This window comes from Diadema antillarum, unplaced genomic scaffold, assembly GCF_040938485.1.
Source record: "Diadema antillarum isolate AM-2024a unplaced genomic scaffold, OU_Dant_1.0 seq00001773_RagTag, whole genome shotgun sequence".
Classification (NCBI taxonomy): domain Eukaryota; kingdom Metazoa; phylum Echinodermata; class Echinoidea; order Diadematoida; family Diadematidae; genus Diadema; species Diadema antillarum.
The window spans coordinates 415,218-437,967 of NW_027272454.1; the positions used below are offsets into that span (position 1 = coordinate 415,218).

Below are 22,750 nucleotides of genomic sequence, written 5' to 3' on the forward strand. Positions count from 1 at the left end.
GAATTTGCAGCAGCGATAGAAATAAAAGCACCACGGACGTTCGTCTGTTTTGGACTTTGATATTTCAATTGTTCTCTGTGATTTTATACGTGCCCATAAGGTTCTTATAATTTTGTGGTTCATACCCATGATATGTCAGATCCAGAACATGGTCAGATATTAGATGCCACGTATGTTTAAAAATGCACATCATTAGTTTGAAAAACAAAAATTATTGTGAAAATTGAGTTTTTACCGTATTTTTACGCTTTAAGTCCTTGTGAAATGAAAAATATCAGGCAAAAGTCAACCAAACCATATATTTCCTGAAAGGAAATTTACCAATCTTTGAGATGACATGAAAAAATCTGGTTTCTTAGATCATCCTGGCGTGTTCTAAGGGAAAGAATGTCATAAGGTGCCAAAATTGGCAATTGTACATCGTTCAAAATTCTCACCCATATATATATGTGTGTATGTGTGTATACATTTTCTACCCTCCCCAGTACGGTTTTGTCCTGGTGCCATAAACTAAAGATTGCAGGTCGAATGCAGAATGATTGATACTAGGCCCAGATACTTTTCTCATAAATGTTTTGCTACAGTAATTGTTACCGAAAGCCTAGGTTCTACACAGAAAACTCGACTTTCTAATTGTTGCACTCTTCCTGTGTGTCCCTTTATCATTCTCTAACAAGTATCCAATGTTTCTTTAAGTGACCATGCATTTTATTAATGCATGACTTATGAAAAGTGTGATATACATTATAAAAGGAATGGTATAGTTACCGTGAAGATGGAGCTTCAGGTTTAAAAGGTTTTTTTAATGATTTTTGAGATATTCAGAAACGTGCTATGAATTCTAATAATTCTACGAGGAATTAAATGTTTATCAACAGAAAATTGGTTTGAAATGGCCGAGATATCCAAAATAAAGAGCTCATAACAAAAGGTGAGACCCACCTTTTAATAGGATTACTTTGTTTGATTTTATGTTTGGACATCTCAGCCATTTCAAAATAAACTTTGAATTCCTCACAGAATTGCATGCTCTTATTTTACAAAGTGGTTTCTTAGTATTTCACAAAAAGTTAAAGCTGAATCCTCATCTCAACCAACACTATACCATCACCAGACCATCCCTCTAAAAGGACCTCTTATTAAGGCTTGCTTTTCCACATAATGCTCTTAAAGTACTATCATTAGACATATAAATAAAGGATGAATCCAAATACTCTCATTCAGAGAATGAAAAGTTATTTAAAAATGAAAATAGACTTGTATATGATATAAATGATATGATATAGGTACCATTTCGAGGTTGTGACTTTTGCAGGACTTTTTTAAGACTTCCAAGAGGGAGGAAATTCAAAATTCCTTTTAGCTCTCGTGCTATTTTGTCCATTTTTCAACATGATTACGACTATATCTGTTATATGTTTACCGTGTTACGTTGATGTAACTCGAAATACCCATGCCAGGAATCGTTTTTTAATCTAATCGAAAATAATACACTTTCAACTCTTCACTCCGATATTAATTTTAATAATGAATTATCGATCTCTTTTTTGTTGTAACTCAGGCGATGATGTTTATGGTAATACTGTGCATGCACGCAAACAACCAAGTGTGTAGGTAGGCCTAATGTGTCTTTCTAAGTGTCCTTGTAATTTTCACATAAATCCACATCTCGGAAAACACATTTCGTCATAAATAGAGAGTGGTCTGTAGGCCTATTTCTAATCTAATCTAAACAAGCAAACAAACAAACAAACAAAATGCCATGTACATTTTGTGAATTCCTTTCTTTAGACTCGTTCTGTCTGAATCTAACCTGACTCTTTAACGATTTGAATGAAGCTTCTACAATATCTGCTGATTGAGTAAGAACTCTGGATGAATTCTAGCATGTCACGACCTAGGATTTTGGACGGTGCGATTTGAACAGCTCTGAACATTATAACACGGAAGAATGACACCGTGAAAACAAACATGAAATATTCGGGCAATTACTTTACTTTATGGCATATCTTGTTCACACGCACATAGAGTCCAAAAGACCACAAAACCACCCCAAGAATCACACGACATCAATTTCACGAAAATAAAGATGTTTACATGAAAAAAAACTGAGCTGATTAAATTTGCCAATTATATAGCTTAATTAAAACCAAAGTCGAAGATATGAGATTGCACACTATATACATCATTACAGTGGTATTGAGTGAATATAATCGCGGACACACGAATGGTGATAGTCATTGCCGTGTGAGATGGTAGTCAAAAAGATCTGCCTTCGGTAATTGGTCAAAAAAAATGTAAACTGTCATTTAAAAAAGGTTTTTAAATCAAAAGATTTATGAAATAACATCACTTGGCGTAGTATAAGAATGCCTTTCAGATCATAGCAATGTCTGTTCCTCCATGAGCTGGCTACACTATTCAACGCAAAATGTAGCGAAGTAATAAATACCACGTATCCCAGCGACTATTTTGCACTATTGTAGATAATTGAGTAGCTGAATGTATTAAAGAACGGCCCGAGTCCGCGCTGTTGGGTATCATCTTCGGAGACACCTTGCAAATTAAGGTAAACAAAGATTATCATTCAATAATTGACTGTTTGCATTTTACTTTGTACTTTATATGATTTACGCTCCCACAACTGAGAAACTGAGAATATTAAGATTTTCAATTATCAATTGTTGTGTTTTCAATTTTCTCAATATTTTCTCGAATGGACTCGGGTCTTTCTTACCTCCAGGTATTCAATTCTTTTGCTGCCTGCTTCAGATAAAAGTGATTAAGAAATGCTGGCAAAATCTGCCATTGAAACATTGGAACAATGTAATGTACATGAAACAAATAGATAATCAATAAATATTATATCAAGACAATCAATAAATATTATATCAAGACAATCAATAAATATTATATCAAGACAAGCATTTTGCAACTTTTTCAGACAACTTTAATGTGTATGAATGCTATAGGGTATATGAGTACCTGTTCATGTCTGCGTGATGATAAATGTATGGAAATTCAAGGTGGAATGTGTTAAGGCTTGCATAGGTGAATATAGATTTGTGTGTGTACAAGTGATAAGTTTCATTTCATGCTTGTGTTTATGGCTGTGTCATGGTAAGTGTCATTTACTTGTTTTTTTTCCTTCTCTACTTATCATTTCATGTAATAAACTTCTTTCAGTTCATAATTATAAAGAAAAACAAAATCCGCACGTTTTATTCTACACTGAAATATCCAAATATCCACATTCCCATGTAATATCAAAACATACAGTGTTTGCAAAAATTCATACAATTATGACAAGTATATCAACTTACAAAAAAAAAAATCTTCTTCGTAGTTACCCACTCGTACCTATCTCATGATCAAGAATATCGGACCCTATAACTTTTTACCCTACGCAGTCTTCAACGGTTATACGTTTGTTTGGCCCTTCATTTCTTTTGGTCCTTTCTTATTGGTTGTTTGCTTTTTCTAGCGCCCGACTTTCCCGTAGCTTTCTTTTCATTGGTTGATTGTTTCCCCTTGGATGATGGTTTGTCATTGGTCAATTTGAGCGGTTGGAGGCGAACTCCTGCCCGTGGATTTCGGTCTGCCGGCTTCACTTTCGCCGTGACTGGCCGCGGGCTCTTCCCCCGTTTTCCCGCGTCAGCCGACTCGGAGTTTTTGGATGCCTTAGTTGGGGTCTTTGACTGTGATGGGTCGGTCCAAGGACCATCTTTACGTTGCTTCGATCCGATCTCTGTGATGGATACCATAAAGAACAATCATGAACCACTGACTAGTGTGCATCATGGTTGTTCTTTTCTTTTCTTTTTTCACATGCTTGCTTTATATACGCACGTTGTGCAATGTACTCTCAAGAAAGTCATTTGAATTGGAAGACGCCTTGTTTAGTAATAATATTGATGACAAGTTGTTGGATTAACGGACTTAAAAAACAATTTGAGAAAATTTGGATAGTAATGGCATTTTATCGAATCATTTCATGTTTCACAACATAATCTGTTTTAGCGATCTCGGAGCAAGATGGCATTTATTTATTCATTTACTTTTTTTTAGTTATAATGCTATTCTTTTTTCTAAAACTGCGCAAGGGGAAGGCAAAATTCTATGAGATGATTTTTATTTAAACATTAGTGAGCTGCAGTGCTATCCAGGCAACGGATTTAGCATATTTCGCAAACAAGACAGAAAGAAACTATAACCATGTGCATCCCTCCACTTCTTGCGCCTAAAATTCTATAGTGCGCTGCAGTCAACGAATATAGGTGTACATTTAAGTTGTTTAAATTGGACACTGAGTCATTATCAATATGATAAAGATGTCCTTACTACGAATAATTGCCTATGCATAACTGTCGCTGCATCCATCTATATATTTTTTTGATGAATTTGAAATATAGTATTCCAGGCAAATATGACTGTTAGCAACGTCGCAGTGTAATATGAATGCGTGTTTAAAGTCATTATTTACTGCTTATTAGAGAGAATATGTATGACCAATTCTAGGAATAGTGGCAAATGTACGTAGCGTAATTCTTCACATGCAAATGCGGCAAAAAACAGTGGCTACCTTTAAATGAGAAAACCCAAAATAAAATGGAAAGACAACAGAATGAGAAGCAAAGCAAAACAGAGAAAAGGGCTTTCCACAGCGCACGTTTCCAATGTCTTCTTTTGACCACTATAGGACTATAATACCTTTCACGAATGGTAATAAAAGGGTTGCAGCAACAAATAGCCAACATTATATATATCATTCAAAATTTTCTTACTCTGTTGACTTTCGCTAAAGTGACAATTAACTCTTTCGAACTAGCATGTAAAATTTGTATTATAATGAAAATGATGTAGGATAACACAGGCGAACAAAAAGAAAATGAATCAGGTATCATAGCTTAGATGAATAGTAATGCATGCATGATGCTAAAGAATGGACAGAAACCGGACAATCCCGGAAGCTTTTGATGACAAAACAAAAGATACGATAAGATATTTAAAGGAAAAGTAAAGAAAAATGTGAGGAATGTATAGGAATGTTGACTACAACAGCAAAACTGATTTCAAGGTATAATCGTTATAAAAGAATATTCTCTTTGTAAGTTTGTATCTTAATCCAGGCACGAATTGTCTACATAACTTGAATTATTCTGATCGATCTGTCCGATAATGATTTTTTTTTTCAGGATGAAAATAAAAGAATATTATCTGACATATAATTTCTTTATAGATTTCATATCTAACTGTTTCAATATACAATGTCACTTTTAGTTTCTCAATAAAAGTTTCGTTTCTTAGTTTGTTATTTTACAGTGTCGAATCATAGAATATGAAGCTTAGAAGTGATCCCAACTACCACACAAGACTCGATGTTAAAACAGTCTTTTAGAAGTAAACTATTTTTCTGCTTTTAGGGTTGCTTATGAATTTTAAACAGAGTCAACATTATCAAGCAGACGAATATATGGAAATTGTGTGGAGGATTTGGAAGTTTTCAACCTGTTCATTATACAGAATATACAACCGATTTCATATCGAAAAAATGGTCATTTAGTGAACCTCCATGGCAAACCGATAAGATTCCATATGGATGATATTCAGTAGATATGTGCTTGAGAAGTTGCTGTTGGTTGGTATTTTTTTAAGCTTTCTGGCAAATTCGCCCATGCTATTTAGAGCGATCAGACAAACCGAAAATATAGCACAACAAAAAATTTCGTTGCCCTTTTTGTCTCGTTATTCTCCTGCATCTTCCAAGCATGTTACAATACTTAATCTATTATCATTTTTATTTGTGCGATTAATAAGAATAGGAATATCCGATTGTTGTGCCTTATAGACCCCTGATATTATAAAAGCTAAGAATCTGACCTTAACAAGAAGAAAGAAAGAAGAAAGAAAGAAAGAAAGAAAGAAAGAAAGAAAGAATTTTTTTTCGGCAGGTTTTGCAATTTTGCTTGTTTTTGTAAGAAAGAAAAGGTTTCGAAAGAAAACAGGTAATCATTACTACTTATTTGGTTGAGACTGAGTGTGTGCCTGTGTAAAGAAACAAAAACGATTTAAAATTGAAACAAGAAGGTGAATATCTGTACTATTTGGTTAGGTTACAGAAAAAAAATCCAAATAATCAGAGAAGATTTGTCAATTTATTATACTAAAGATATTCATTAGATCAGAATAATTCATTATTAGCTAATATTATAATTGATTATCAAATAATTGTACAAAAGTGCTATGAGTAAAATTGATAGCATTGCTGTTTAATCAGCATTCTTTGCGTGAACTGGCAGCTTTATCGATACCCCTCACAAGGAATACAATGTTGTTTTTTTCTGAAAACCAAACAATTTATCTTAACTCTCTCTTTGTTTTGTTTTGTTTTTCATTCATACCTCCACTTTCCAAACCCTTCCCAGAGTTTATGGTGACTATAACAGGTAAGCTGCCAAGGTATTTGGAATGTGAGATAAATTCAAATATTTCATAATCATGTATAGATATATTATTTTGAATGCAAAAAAAAGGCAATCGCCATTTTCAACTTTTTATGAGGGGTATCATCAAATAGAGAAGAAAAGATACCTTTTCAATGTTACCGCACTTGCTAAGAAGAAAGACAAATATTTATTCTTCGGGAAGTAGTATTCAAAATATCACATTACATTTATTTTGTTTTCTTTTTTTAGAACATGTAAACAGGTCTTCCTTTCTATGTCCAATGTTTAAAACCTAACAAGAAACCATTGTAAGAGCTGTCGGGCAAAGTTAATATTGATTTATAAATATTAGATAATTTACTCACCTGCGTCACGGCCTTTCTCTTCCGGTTGGACTTTTCCCTTTTTCCTGTAATATCAAAAACTCACAATTATTATGACGTATAGATAATATGCATATAATGTAATATAATAGATGTTAAGATAGACAGGTGTGGAGGTGCAGCTTCGTTTATGGGACCCAAGTTGGCATAGGGTGAAGAATGATACATCCCGTCGAATTAGTAGTTATAGTAGTATAGTATAGTATAACATAATTATGATATGATATAATATAATATAATATAATATAATATAATATAATATAATATAATACAATATAATATAATATAGTATAATATGATATAATATAATACAACATAATATGATATGATATGATATGATATAATATAGTATAACAAAATTTAGCACATGTGCATCATAATATAGGCCTAAATACATGGTCGTATGTATTTCTTTTTCAATGAATGGGAGTAGGACCTAATGCAAATTAATTTTACAGCTTTTTGAATCATTTTTATTGATAATGCTATGAATTCTATAAGTTATATCACCAATGGTTTATTCTACATCAACTCAACATTCTGCAATCACTATCACTAATCACTGCTAGTATTACTAATGCTACGGCTGCCTTCAGACAGATAAGAGTGGATTTCTCATACAATGACAAACCATGTTCTTTCATATCCAGCACAAATATATTTCATAATGAAGACATGATACACAAATGTGGTACATGTATGATTAAACATTATTAACGAGCTTAGATATAACAATTTTCTTTCACGAAAAGGGAAATCACATTATTTTGGCAAAGGTTGATACAAGACTATTACCAAGTATGATTATATCAAACTGGAATAACAAACTTTAGATACTGGAGTATGAAAGGGAACTCCACAATTTTGCCTACCCTTTCAACATGATGAAGACTATTCCAACGACTAATATAACGAGCAGGAGAATGACCACGATGACGATGATAGCGATTGCCCAGGAGGCCAACCCCGTACTGGCGGGACTTTCCTCGATCAACTCTCCTTTGGTGACCTCGCCCACCGTTACATTCAACTCGTCCTCGATTTCATCCACGTTTTCCGAAATTGCCTGGTAGAGGGCGTCCTGATCGAGATATCCTGGAGAAAGAATAGTTTCTATTAAGATGTTTTGTATGTTTGGGCACGTACTAGTATACGGTGAATGGATGAAAGTATACACAGTCCCATTTATGTTCATGCTCGTAGAGTGTGCTGGTGAGCGCACATAATAACCTGATGTGCTATAAGTATCTGCCACAACCTGCATACTTTGTAAGACCTTGTGATTTTTTAACTGGCTTTTTTTTTCCGCTACCAAGATCACGACAGTTTTTCTTTTTTGCATCGCATTGTTCACGAGTGACCAAGGTTGACTAAGATGTCCAGGTAAAACTGATTTTTATCAGCAACGAAGGTCAAATTAACATCGTTATTCAGAGAATCAACATTTTTTGAAGTTTGAAATGAAGGAATGTTCAAAACTGTCATAATTTATATTCGAACGCACAGGCACACAAACATTTTGGTAATTTTGTCTTGAATTGAAGATATAAAAAGACACCTTCTTCTGATGCTCGCGTAGCTCGATGGTTGCTATAGTGATAGGTCTGGATATCGCCTGCTCGTTTCCTCCGTTTCGCGACATTGTTGTACTCCGACCCGGATGAGCAAAGGTCGGTCGTAGAGGGCGGAGTCACAAGCAGCATGACGAAAAAGGCATCTTGGGAGGCGGTGCTTGCATCCTGCGGGTATCCCATGGCAACAGCCACGTGAGATGAATCCACGTAACTCAGGTCCCCGTTTCTTTTCAGTGTCAGCGTTTATAAAAGAGAACAGGAAAACTTGTCAGAATGAGTACGAACAAAAAAAGCAAAATCGTTGTGTGGTGACAGAACAAGGAGTGATAACGGTAAATTAAAAAAAAAAGGACAAACCATGCGCAATTATAATCCAATCGTAGAAACGGTCATACCCAAATAAATGAGATTTATTGCCAAGATATCACTGCAGACAGATCAGCCACATGAACTGCATATGCCACACATTTCACGATTACCAAGGTACACATATGTTCATAGAGCCCTTTTCAATGTCGAACTCTGGACCGTATGACTCTTGGCTGTTGGTCTCATGGGATATGAACACCTTAATGAAATACTTGAAAATACTTCTTGAAGATTCTTCAAGATTCAAGAATCATCCGCTTATTGAATGTTGTTCAGTAACTGTGCTGCTCTGCGACATCAATGTGAACCAATTCGTGTAGAGAGGAAACTTATAACAAAATATCAGAATACAAACAAACAAAAACAAACAAACAAACAAACAAACAAATCAGCAAACTCGATCTTATTCCAAACTGACAACTATACTCACCCTGTCTTCGTTCCAAGATTTGGACAACAGAATTCAAAATTGTCGTTACACCAGTAGGTGACGATTCGAGCTACCACCCTAATCAGAAGATCACGAAATTCCGTCCACTGAAAGGGAGAAGTAAAGATCGAAAAATTACGGGGATGATAATGATTAAAAGGGATGGCATAGTTTTGGTTGAGATGGGGATTGTAGTTTTAACTTTTTTCTTTGCGAGATCATTAGAAACCACCTATACGTAGAATTTCACAATTCTAAGAGGAATAAAAAGGTTATATGATGAAAATCGGTTTTGAAATGGCTGAGATATAAAAAAACAAAGCAAAACAAAGTAAAGCAAAGCGGTCTTTATAACAGTTGGGTCCCACCTTTTATTACGATCCCCCTTTTTTGGGGGAAATCTCAGTCACTTCAAAACCAATTATTATCCAATTAACTTTGAATTCCTCATAGAATTATATGCTTATTCAAACCAGGTTCCTCATTATCTTACAGAAAATTTGAAACTTAAAGCCCCATCTCAACAAAAATACACCCACCCTATAACGATAAAGATAATGATAGTACATTTCAGCACACACACATACACACAGAGTTATGAAATAGAGTTACTGAATAGGACAATCGATATTATGTAAAAATATATGTGTTGGGAGTACGGAATGCACCTCCATCCCTTTTTTTATAGCTTATGTGACACTGCATGGTTGCAAAGGGGTGAGGCACAGGCGTGCCGAGCAGATAAACGAGTGAAGAGTTTGTTTGCAAAAACCAATAAGTCCATACTTGCCAAATGGAGATATTTGTGATTAATTTTAAGGTCAAGAAAAATAAAGAGAATAATAAGAAAATATTTGCTTCTTTTGACCATAACTTCAAAAATGTACCTTTATATGTAGTGACCAATATATCATTCAAAAGGTATTATTTTGTACTTTATGACAGAGACCGTACTTCAAAATCTTCAAAAATGGAGTTATCGGTTTTTGCGAACAAACTCGTCGAGTCTTTCTTGCGGTGCAAGGTACATACCCTTGAGATTGATGTATAGATCAGAACCTTCACGCCGTAGACAACTTCAGCTTTACTTTCTGTGACATGGAGAAATAATGATAATAGTGACAATAATATGGTTACAATGACAGCGATATGATGATGATGAAGAAAAAGAAAATGAATCCAACTCGCACATAACATTGTATGATACATGATGTAATCTTCAAAAACCATACGCTATTACAAGCAGGTGCATCAACCTGCAACCTACATACCCTACCTAACAATTGAAGACTTTGTTCGCAAAAACCGATAAGTCCATATTTGCCAAATGGAGGTATTTGCGATTAAAGGTCAAGAAAAATAAAGAGAATAATAAGAAAATGTTTGCTTCTTTTGACCATAACTTCAAAAATGTACCTTTATATGTATTGACCAATATATCACTTAAAAGGTATTATTTTTTACTTTATGACAGATACTGTACTTCAAAATCTTCAAAAATGGACTTATCGTTTTTTGCGAACAAACTCTTCAATTCTTCGACTCACGCGCCGTCGCGTCGGCTTGAGACCATCGCACACTAGGCCATTATGACTTTCGGTCGCACAATATTAAGCGACTCTGGATCTGAAATAAACAAGCATGGGTACTCTGAGGCTAATGCCAGTTATTTCGGATCTAGAGTCTGTCAGTCTTACCTTGACAGTTGTCTCCTTGGTAGTCGCTGGTGCAGTCGCATTCGCACGGGTCGGTGATGCGCGTGCCGCCATTATCGCACGTGATGTCACAGGCCGCGGTGGTCGTCTGGCGACGTGTGGACGATCTCGGCGTCGAAACGGGCGTCGAAACCGGCGACGAGACTGGCCCAGCCGTCACGGCTCTCTGAGTTGGGGTGGATGGTGATGGCGTTGAGGCTGAAGGCTCTGAGAAAACAAAACCAAAAATCAAAACGAAGGTTTCCAAAAGTATGACCAATCTAGAATAATATATAGGGCTTTCATAGTGAGCAAACATGTTCGTTCCTTCTTTTATTCATTCATTCATTCATTTCATTTCATTTCATTCATTAATCCATTCATTCATTCATTCATTCAATCATTCATTCATTCATTCATTATCAATCGCGGAGAAAACATGCATAATTTTTCTTAAACGATTCTCTCTTTTTTTTTTTCAGAGGATACCTGTACCGTTTTATCATTTACATTGACATTACAAACTACTCAGTGGTCAACGGTGAAAAAAATTACAAAATCTACCAGCAGTTATAGAGGATCACAGAAAAATAATTCCTTTATCCGAGGTGTATAGCTTTAATGTCACACATTATTTTATTCCATTTCGTCTACATAATATGTGATAAAACAAAACAAAGAAAAAAAATGTTGATAAAACAGAGCTCTGTTCTTACCGCACACGAAGTTAGGATCTCCAGCCGCTGCAGAGATAAAATAAAATGAAAACAAATGGTAAATGTCCGATTTTTCATCTCAGTTCAGAAAGTGCATAATTTTCTTTCCGGAGTGCCTTTTGGAAAGAAACTCGCACAAGAATACATAATGAAACTGCGTATTGTTATTTACACGATGCAATTTTTACTGCAAGAAAGACACAGAGACACGGATTTAACCATCCAAAGCACAAATAAACGATAAGAACGTGATCATATACTACAGTAAAACGATGTATTGACCCAGTATTGAACATAGCCCCCCCCCCCCCAATATTATCTTTTGAGCTTCGGGGACTCGAAAATTTTCCTGAAATCCTCAGTCACAAAGAAAGTCTGTAGCAAAAGTAATATTCTATTTCTAACAGCATCATTATTGCCTATTAGACAATTACTTAGTAGAAATTTGATGTATGTAACTCTCTCTCTATTTATCCTATCAAAAATAAAACTGTAACCAAGTTCATGCTGTATTCACGAACATTTTATTCCGGCATGTTATAAACATATATAATTATGTTGTTTGTAATATATGTATTTTGCAGATTGGGTTTCCTGTAGATACAAAAACTTGCCCTCAGAAAACATGAATACAGATACATTTACAAAGACTTTCTTCATTATCGCATTATTTCTTACTGCTTCCCTACTCCATCAATTTCTGTGGTTTAGTGCTGGAGCTACTGTATTACATTTCTATTTTGATACTCTTAGTTCGTTGTGTAGTTAAGGTAGAGTTATCAAAACAACAACAACAACAACATACAGCCAGCGACATTAAAAGATGGCACATGTTAGGTAGATAGATGACAATTATTGAAGGGACATTTGCCAAAGACTTGATGGAGTACTATAGTACAGAAAGATCGTAACTTGAAAACTAGAAGAAAAAAAAATCAAACAAACAATATTACCTGTATTCTTGTCAGCGCATTTTGAATACTCACCGCACAAGCTGCACATTAGCGGACACCCGTTGAGAACGTATTGACGATCGACCGTGCACCAAGACACCGGCCATCCGGGATTTGCTCCGCAGTATTCGTGGGTGTCTTCGCAGACGGCTGCACAAAAATAGAGCACGTGTTGGAAAGGACACGTAAAGGCGCGTGAAATTACGTCAGTGAGATGAACATTTTGGTGCCCCTTGAACCAAAAATAATTATTTTACGTCGCCAAAAACAAAACAGAGCAAAACAAAAACAAATACAAACAAACGATGGGTTGCAGTCACCGAATAGTTTCTATTTTTTGTTCTTGGGCTTAATAAGAAGATGTTTATTGAGGACTTATACTTCATAAGCCGAACTCCTGACCAATAACAAGTTATCCTTAGAAAAAAGAAGAAGAAAAGTCTAGGATAGCAACAATTGAAAATGTGATCAAAATCGAACGCAAATTAGGGAAGCTTTTCATTTTTCTGTCTTTTTTTTTCCAAAACAGTTCTCGATCAGTGAAGGGTAAGGTGATAAAGGCGATTGTTAAATATCACCAGGCCAGCCTGTTTTCACTTACCGATCAGAAAATGTGTGAGCATAATGAGATTTACTGTTGAATAACTTCAAAGTAAGGTACAGTAATATTAGAATTTGAGACTGGGTTTTAACTATATTTTGATACTGCTTCCCCTCTCCCTCAAAAAAAAAAAAAAAAACAGAACAAAATGGATTGAGAAAAATCGACATTTCAAAATTTTGGGCACAGACAATATAGGGCTTTTTACACTTGTAAAATTTTGCTTAGCCCCGGACCAACGGTGGGGCTAAGGGGGGCCTTAGCCCCACCGTTGGTAGGGGACTATCCTTAGCCCACTTTCTGTTTACACTCGTTTTTGCCAAAGTGGGCTAGCCCCACCGATAGTACGGTACTATCTGGCCCTGCAAAATAGCAGGGGTTAGCACCGCAATTGTGGTGCCAAGCAAGTGAGTGTAAACAGAACGAAAAAATAATCCTGGGCTAAGCGACGGAGACGAAGTCTGACCCTCACTGACCAATCAGAAACGAGGTAATCAAGTGCTGCCGGTGCGTGCGTGTACGTGTACAGTACACAGCGTAATTATGAATATTCATGTGGTTTGGAAAGTCCGGGGCTAAGAAATAGGAGTGTAAAAAGGTCAGTTTTCTCCTTAGCCCCGGACAAGAGATAGTACGGGACTAATTGGCGAGTGTAAAAAGCTGGGTCAGAGAAAGTCCGGGGTTAAGAAACACAAGTGTAAAAAGCCCTTCATATGACCACTTGTGAGCCGGCGACAACAACGTTTCACTCATTTGCATGTTGACAGTACACGACCTGTTTTGTTAGATTGGCGAAACTTTACAATTCATGACTTCATCTATTTTTATCATATTTTGATCAACCTGTCACTGATGTGGTTATAAATAGTACTCCTTGTCTGGCCCAGAGTTTATCTTAGGAAAGAATGCTAAAACTCTCGCTTCAGATGCCCGAATGTTGTCTATAAGTCCAGAGAATTTTAGACCATATTTTACATACATGTATAATTTGTTTTATAATAAATTTTTTATATGTATATATATTTTTTTCTGAGAACCCCCCCCCCCCCCTCCCCCATCCATTAACATACAATATTATCATTACTGGAAGGATGCACGTTCTGGTGGTATTTACTGATGCTGCTAACTGAAAGAAATCTTGTACTTTGTTATAAACATAATTATGAATACATGAGTATGTATTGTAATATTATATTTTTGCATATCATCAGGTTTCTAGTACGTCTAATTTCTTTTTGGATGTGTGACTGGCACGTGGTGATACTTATGAGACATCAATTCTAAAATCTAGACTTTGTCCCTTTTAGTAGCCAATGCGTTTTTATGTTTTCTCTTTGAATCTAAAAAATAATAAAAAAAAAGAAATAAGCGGTTTTCCCAACATGAAATAAAAGAAGGAAGTTTTCACTAACTTGCGCAGTCCGATCCATAGAACCCATCTTGACATTCACAGGTACAATCGGACGTCGCCGTTCCGCAATTCTGGCAAGACGCTCTGCAAACTGAAATTATGATATTACACATAAACAATAACAACAAATAATAAAATAATGATATACAAGAATAACCGTGATTTTCTAAATGGCACATATTGATTATCGATCAATTCTCTGAGATATTAATTAATGCCTACAAATCAAAGCAAATCAAATCAAATCAAATCAAATCAATCTATCAAATAGCACAAAAGGAACTGTTCGAGTGCCATCTACGGCCATTTCCTGATCACTGTCATAATAATGAAGTCGACTCCTGTAACTTTACAAAGCAACTAAAACAAATTCTGTCGTATACAACTGTCGCATAGGCGACTCCAAAGATTGAAAAAAAAAAATGACAGTGTAAATTATCAACAGTTACATGCCTATCATAGTCGTCCAGTGAGCATTAAATAATATGATAATTTTGAAAATGTTAATGATCGAAATGAAATAAGTGTGGGCCTTGGTAATAATTATATGATAACTACAATGATGACAACAAGATACAACAATCAGTGTGATGGTACTCTTGTAAATTCTGGTTATTTCCACATTAGTTTTGACAACGCAGTTAAACGGCCCGATACACTACATCGCGTATTTCACTTTTGGTGACAGACTTGATAATAGGTACAATGCTGAATAAGAACGATATCCATATCTTTATTTTATTTCACATTTCCAACGGAAACACAAAGATATACAAAGATATTGTATACTGAAAATCAGTGCACGAATAAACACCAACATTACAATGTACAATTAAAGAACGTTTGCATAAATACGAAAATGATGGAAATCGATAGAGAAGGCTTTACAAAAGCAATGGTTTTAGAGTAAATATCTCTCTACCACACATGATAATACAAATTTCATGATTGATATATCATTACACATAGAAAAGTGGATCAACAACAACAACAACAAATAACAACCACAACAAACAACCAAAACAACAACAACAACAACAAAAACAACAACAACAGCAACAAGAACAACAACAAAAAGTACATGATTCCTGGACTTTCAGACTAAAAGGAGTGAAATGAAAAGAAATTTCACTAAATTGATAATTAGGTAGCTTTCTTCCGTCTCTTTTATTTCTTTCTTTCTGAACCTCACATGAGGCCATCATATTCAATGTTATTTCCTGTTCTTTTCCCCCACTGTTCTGTCGAAGCACACTCTGGTTTGTTAGAAACTAAAAGACATAGGTTTATATTTGAAATCCTCGAATTAAGATTTCATTTGCAGAGAATCTTCCTCAGAATATCGTTTCTCAGCACTAATTTTCTCATCTTTCTGGAATATGTTTATTTTAATTCATTCGCGTGCTATAAACATCTTGCAATATATCATCGTTGTATTCTTGCAACTATGCATTACAACAAATAAACCTAAAATGACCCTATATCGCTACAAATCCTGTTGCAAACACCAGTAGCAACCGGGATCAGAATGTTTGCCCAATCCCTGCGTTGGTCTTACAAACATGTTTAAGCCTTGATCATGATCTAAGAATGAGCGTTATTGTTTGTTTAATCCAAGTTTATCCCATACAGATTCACTGAAAAGCAAATTGTCATTCGTATAACTAATTTTAAAGAGGGTAAAGATCAGGGTTTCCCTTTGTTCTGTCTGTCTTCTTCTTTTTGTTACGTTTCGAAATGGTTAATTTGCGTTGCCACAACGACGACATAAACAGTGCTAGCAGTCTTACTTCCATAACATTGCTCAGGTACGAATTCGAAGAACCCTGCCAGTGCTGGGGACTTTGGACAGTGTGTACAATGCTATGAGGCTTTCTATGCAATCAGCGCTCAAAGCACATAAAAGGTTAAACAAACGGTGATTACAAAAAAGGAAGAACGCGAGGAAGGGAATTGAGATGAATTTAAGGGATTAAATAGTTTCGGTTGAGATGGGAACTCCGATTTAAACTTTTTATGAGATAATTAGACAACATTTGATGAAATATCAAAGAGCATATCATTCTAAGGGAAATTGAAAGTTTATTCATTTTGTTTAGAATCGGTTTCGAAATTGCTGATATATATGAACATGAATTTTAAAAAGTGGTCCTAATAAAATGTGTCAATTATTGTTGTTTGCCGTGTTCAATTAACATTGTCTTGTTTACATTAGTTTGGTCATTAAAAAAAAGTGAGATTATATTATGTTCTTGTCAATAAATGGAAATAACATTGATCTTGAACTTAAAGATAACGCGAGAAAGAGAGTTATTCTTGTTTGCGTGTGTGTGTGTGTGTGTGTGTGTGTGCGTGTGTATGAGAAAGGAAACTGCACACCATGGCGATCAATACTGAACTTTTGTGATCTGGAATTTTATTTGTTTGTTTGTTTATTTTATTTATTCACGGTTAAAAACACATACAGAGTGTGCCCGCATTCAGCTAATAGCTGTTTTTCAGCGAGGCCGTGATATACATTAAAACAATAGATAAAAACAATGAAATACAATTAAACAAAACATAAACAAGATTGAACACATTTACAGTATTGAAAGGAAGAAAAATACAAGGAAAAAAAAACCAAGAAAAAGAAACCGTAGTAACCATGTAGTGACATAAGAGGACATAGGTTAATATTCAATATCTACATGATGAAAGAAGAGAGCCGATATTTTCAATTTTACAGATCTCTTTACCAAAAAATTTCAAATCTGTTATAAGTCTGAGATTGTTGGGCAATGTATTAAAAAGCTTTGATGCATGATATAATGGGCTAAGTTGAAGAAAATTTGTGTGAGGTCTTGGAAGAGCAATTTGTGAGTTAGCATGACGAAGGGCATAGCCAACATCACTATTGAATTCGATCAATGAAGATAAAACAGGTGGGCCGAGATTATGAAGTAAGTTAAACAGATTAACCAAAGCCTGTTTGACCCAGTATTCTTTCAGCTGATCAATCTTGAGGGTTTCAAAGAGAGCTTCAGTGTGAAATCTCAAATGATATCAGATCAAACGCTTTTTCTAAGTCCAGCGTTACAATACCAACTACTTTCCTATTGTCTAAATTTCTACAGACATCTTCAGTGAGAGATAAAAGTGCAGTCAAAGTGGAATGTTTTGGACGGAATCCATGTTGGTTATGACATAATAGGTCATTCTCAGAGAGGTAGTCATACACTTGATTAAACACAAGTTTTTCTAACACTTTAGATAGGACAGGTAAGACCGATATTGGTCTGTAGTTGCAGGGATTTGCTCTATCGCCACTTTTGTGAATAGGCGTTACCCGTGCTCTTTTCCACGCACCAGGAATTTTCCCTTTGCTTAAAGACGCATTGATAATGTGAGTTAGCGGTTCAACAATGTACTCTATAGAATCCTTTACAATACTAGCTGGTATTTGATCGAGGCCAGTGGCCTTATTCCTTGCAATGTCATGAATACATTTCAAAACATCATTGTTTGTTACTACCTTAAACTTAAACATTGAATTTACTTGGCTCATATACTGATCCATATTACCACCAAATATTTTATTACATTTCCGCTTAGCTGCTAAATCAACAAAGTGATCATTCAAACAAGATGCAATATGTTTTGACCCAGCAATTTCCTCATTATCAATAATTATCTTTTTTTGAATACCGCTTTCAGTAACATTTTTAGGCATGATACGTCTCAAAAATTTCCACATTGCATTTGATTTACCTTCATTGTTCAAAATGCTTTCCGAAACATATCTCTTTTTGGATCCCCTAATCATTGATGTGACAGAATTTCTAAGTTTCTTATACATTATCCAATCATTCTAGTGGGGTGGCTTAGTGAAATTATCGTGACACGGCGGACAAAAGCATGATTTTTTCACCAAAGGTACTTCATGATGTACCTTCTCAAAAAATAGGGTGCTCCAAGAAAATTGATGCTGGGAAGGAGGTTAGAGGTCAAAGGTCAATGACCTTTATTTGTGAAATAGGTTTTTTGGCTATTTCTCAGGTCAGGAATATCCAATCTGGATAAAACTTGGCAGGAAGAATATTGAGAACAAGTAAAATATTTTGATTGAATTTGGGGTGAAATTTCCAAAGGTCAAAGGTCAAAGGTCAATGAACTTTTTCTAAAAATCATGTTTTTGTTTATTTCTCCAGGTAGGAAGATTCAATTTTCACAAAATTTGATATGAACGTTGTATAGAAGGTACCAAGAGTATAAACCAGGGGTCAAATATAATTGTTGATTTGTGCGTTGCCATGGCAACCCAAAACTAGGGTTTTTAATTGAAGTTAGTTACAGGAGGCTATTTTCCAGTTTGGAAGAGATTCCATTTGAATAGGTACAACTGATCAACGGGACGTATAGAGGTTTGAAATACTTTTCATTAGTGTTAAGTGGTATGTTGCCATGGCAACTACATATATAGATTTTGGTTAAACTTAAAGGAGACTTCAGAACTTATGAATTTGAAGAGATTTCCATCAGGGTTGGTATTATTGATCAACAAAAAAGTCGCCAGACAAAGATTTGTCACCTTTATAGCATGTGGGTTGAGTGAATGCAGCAACAATAGTAGAACACCTCAGTGAGAGTTTGAGGAAAATTGGACAATCCGTTCTAAAGTTATGAATTTTTGAAGTTTCTGCTCATGCAGTCGAGGCTGGATGAGAAGACTACTATACCTTGTAATATCACATGTGTACAACGATATAAAGAATGAATAAAGAAAATTCAACATAAATTATTTTCGCTTACAAAAGGATACTCGACTTCTCTTTCAGAAGGCAGGGGGAATAATATTACCCTTGACATACGTCACTAGCAAGTCAAAGAAACTATGTGAACTTTATTCAAAAAGTATGGTTTTGTGAAATTCTCATTTCATTTTCCTTAGAATGTGCGCATGTGACATCATACACTGTGGTAGTCTTTTCATCCAGCCGCGACTGTGCAGATACCTTAAAAAATCATAACTTTTGAACGGATTGTACGTTTTTTCCAAGCTTTCTGTGATGTGTCCTACTAATATTGTTGTATTCACTGAATCCACGTGCGCATGAAGGTGGACTTGTCCTTTAAGGACAGATTCTGAAAGAGCAGACTGTAAGCTTTAAAATGATGTATCACACAATTCAAAGGGATTCCCCTAACCTATCTAAATAATAATACCGGTACTGGAAAGAAAGCACACACTCTGGATAAGTATGAACTGAGAAAAGAGGCTGCATTGTCTATTTTAGCGTTTAATCTTTACCAAGCTGTCTCATGTCATTATGTTCATCTTTTCTTCCCCCCTCCAATTTTCATTTGAGTTTGTCATTATTAATTTTTGATGATAAGAACGATGCCACAAGGCATTGTTTCTTAAAAATGCTTCAACTGCTCCTTCAGGTCCAAAATCTACATCAATATATATTATTTTCCTGATCTCCTCAACATTTTCCAAAAATAAAGCATACACCTTTTATGCATTGAGTCCTCCTTTTTGTGGATAATTAAAGGCAAAAACCCAAAATTAGTGCTTGAAAATTATTCTTAAGTGTGAGTTACGGATAGAAAGAACCTCTGTAAAAAAAAATGAATCTGTATAATCAATGTTAAGTATTGTTAATAACACAAAATGTGAACAATATTTCTATGATAACATGTTTCCAGACTAAACCGTCCGCATTTATGCTTTAATGAGAAAAATACTGATATCTCTTTATATGTTTGCTTTGATTGCAAAAACTGTATATGGTAGGATGTCTTGTGATACAACAGGGGGGCATTTCATGAAGCAGTTTGGTCAGATATTTTTCTGACAAACTGTTACAAACTACAGAAATCCTTGCATCTGATTGGCAGAGAGCAAATTTGTCCGACAACTTGTCGGACAAAATGCTTCATGAAATGCCCCCAGACCTACACATATTATGCATAAAATGTGATATCCTGAACATTTTTTTCAAGTCACTCTCCCAAAAGTGTATATATAGGACCTTTAAGTTTTTCTTGTGTTTGTTCCTGGCAGATTACTAGTACACAAATGCTCCAATCCATGATGACCTAACGGAAATTAAGGAAATTAAAATGAATATACTGAAAACCAAAACTACAGATACTAATAACTTACTTCATTCTTCTCTCCCCACCCCACCCCACCCCTTCTTTTTGGTTTCTTGATATACTAGTAGATCTACCTGACTTTGATAATTGTCATTATGTAACATCATCTTCAATTGACAAGGCGATAAAACTTAACAATCATTTCATTATGCTGCTGGACTAATGGGGTTAGTTGAACTATATTGTTTTTAATGTGCTATACTTTTTCCTCCTATCAATCACATGTATTTTTGGGTGGAATGTATTTTGACATAAAGCATCATAGAATCAACCGCCTTTGGGGTCGGGAATTTTGTCATATCATATTGTGATTTAGATTCTGCTCTATGCCGATTTTGTTTTATTTCTATCAACTTTTTAAACTTCCCCATAGACTTTGTTCACCAGCCAACTACATCCCACCCTCTTTGGATAATGTGAACCAATCAAACATTGCTTTTACTTTTTAATAACATGTCTATACATAGCTATCAGACCAAAAATATTCAAACCGCTTTAAGTCTTTATGAGTGAAATTACAAATATCAATATATCTTTAAAAATATTCAAATTGTCTAAATTCAACTTCATCTATGAAAACAGACTTTTAACTTTTTTAAACATTTGAATAACCCCCATAAGAAATAAGAAACATATAAAGAGGGGAGGTGCGGACTATAAAAATTGCTTACGGGAACCAGGTAATCCCTGCGCTAAACCTATGGAATTCACACAATCTTGGAGGAAACGGGTTAAATTTGTTAGGAAATATGTAGGGCAATACCCAAAACCTTAAGTTCTCAATGGAATATGCAGCTCTTCTACTGGTAAACTAGTAGTTCTGGGAGAAAAAATGAACTGTGACATAGTCCTACACCTGGCTCAGTCATTGCCCAAGATTTAAAGTATCTGAGCCAGAGTCACATGTCACTCTTTGCCATTTCTCTACAGGAGGTAGACAGTACTAAAAAAATCCTTTACCAGAAATTATATGAAATTATTCAATGAAAAGGTGCTTAAGAAAACTGGACTATTCCAACACACCTCCCTCAGGTCTGCAACACAGACTAACCACCTGTTACCATAGGAAAACCAGTAAAAATGGTGTATTACTGTAAACATGCACATAATATGTCGTATTATGGGTCTGAATTTTAAGACTAGCAACCATGTACATTGCATTGCATTGTACAGAAACCTGGCGAATGCCCTGTGTATAGTCTTTGAATTCAGACATTATTGTTATGTACAAATTAAGGGCATTTTCTCATTTTTTCTGTTAGCGGATTTCTTGGAGCACCCCCTAATTTTGATCCTCATATATATACCAATGTCTGAGGAAAAAATGACACTTTTGTCCGGCGTGTCACGATTATCAGTATATTTGTCACTAAGCCACCCCACTATTCTCTGACCCTGATCCTTTAGCTTTTCTTTTCATTCGATCTCTTTCTCGCATTTTACATAAGATTTCATTATTCATCCATGGTGTATCTTTTTGACGGACTCTTTTTTTTCTTAATGGGGCATGTTTATTTAAAACTAAATCGAACTTAGAGCACCATTTTTCAAAAGCACTTGTTGGATCAGGGTCAGAAAGCACATCATCCCAATGAACTTGACAGAGATCTAATTTGAAATGAGTTAAATCAAATCTTTTCATGTTACGACCATATGTATATTTATGTTGCATTTTCATGGTTCTTACTTTACCAAGATTACAAACTGTCATAAAATGATCGCTCAAACTGAGTGGGATGACGTCACTGAAAGAAACCTTCTCATGACTGGAAGAATAAAACACATCAATTAATGTCTCAGTCACAGAGGTTACTCTTGTTGGCTTATTTATGTATTGTTTCAAATCATAATCTTCACTTAGACGCTTCAAAGATTTTGATTGACTTGACGAAGGTCTTTTTATCAAATCACAGTTAAGATCCCCGAAGATAACAAATTCATTCGAAGATGACTCTAAAAGTTGTAAAAGAATTTCAAATTTCACGAAAAGCGAACTGTGAGAATTTGGGGGTCTGTACCAATAAACAAT

At 35.2% G+C, this 22,750-nt stretch overlaps 1 protein-coding gene across 1 annotated transcript in view; it reads right to left on the reverse strand.

Moving 5' to 3' along the window:
- Positions 1-3,440: 3,440 nt before the first annotated feature.
- Positions 3,441-22,750, reverse strand: part of LOC139712207 (uncharacterized) — a 41,128-nt gene continuing 21,818 nt past the window's right edge. Inside the window, exons 6-15 of the mRNA XM_071624047.1 lie at positions 14,579-14,668; positions 12,599-12,715; positions 11,613-11,639; positions 10,900-11,124; positions 10,235-10,293; positions 9,203-9,309; positions 8,388-8,629; positions 7,702-7,924; positions 6,812-6,855; positions 3,441-3,748 (exon numbers count right to left, since the gene is read on the reverse strand). Coding sequence (XP_071480148.1) covers positions 3,441-3,748; positions 6,812-6,855; positions 7,702-7,924; positions 8,388-8,629; positions 9,203-9,309; positions 10,235-10,293; positions 10,900-11,124; positions 11,613-11,639; positions 12,599-12,715; positions 14,579-14,668 — 1,442 coding nt within the window. The remainder of the gene's footprint in view (positions 3,749-6,811; positions 6,856-7,701; positions 7,925-8,387; positions 8,630-9,202; positions 9,310-10,234; positions 10,294-10,899; positions 11,125-11,612; positions 11,640-12,598; positions 12,716-14,578; positions 14,669-22,750) is intronic.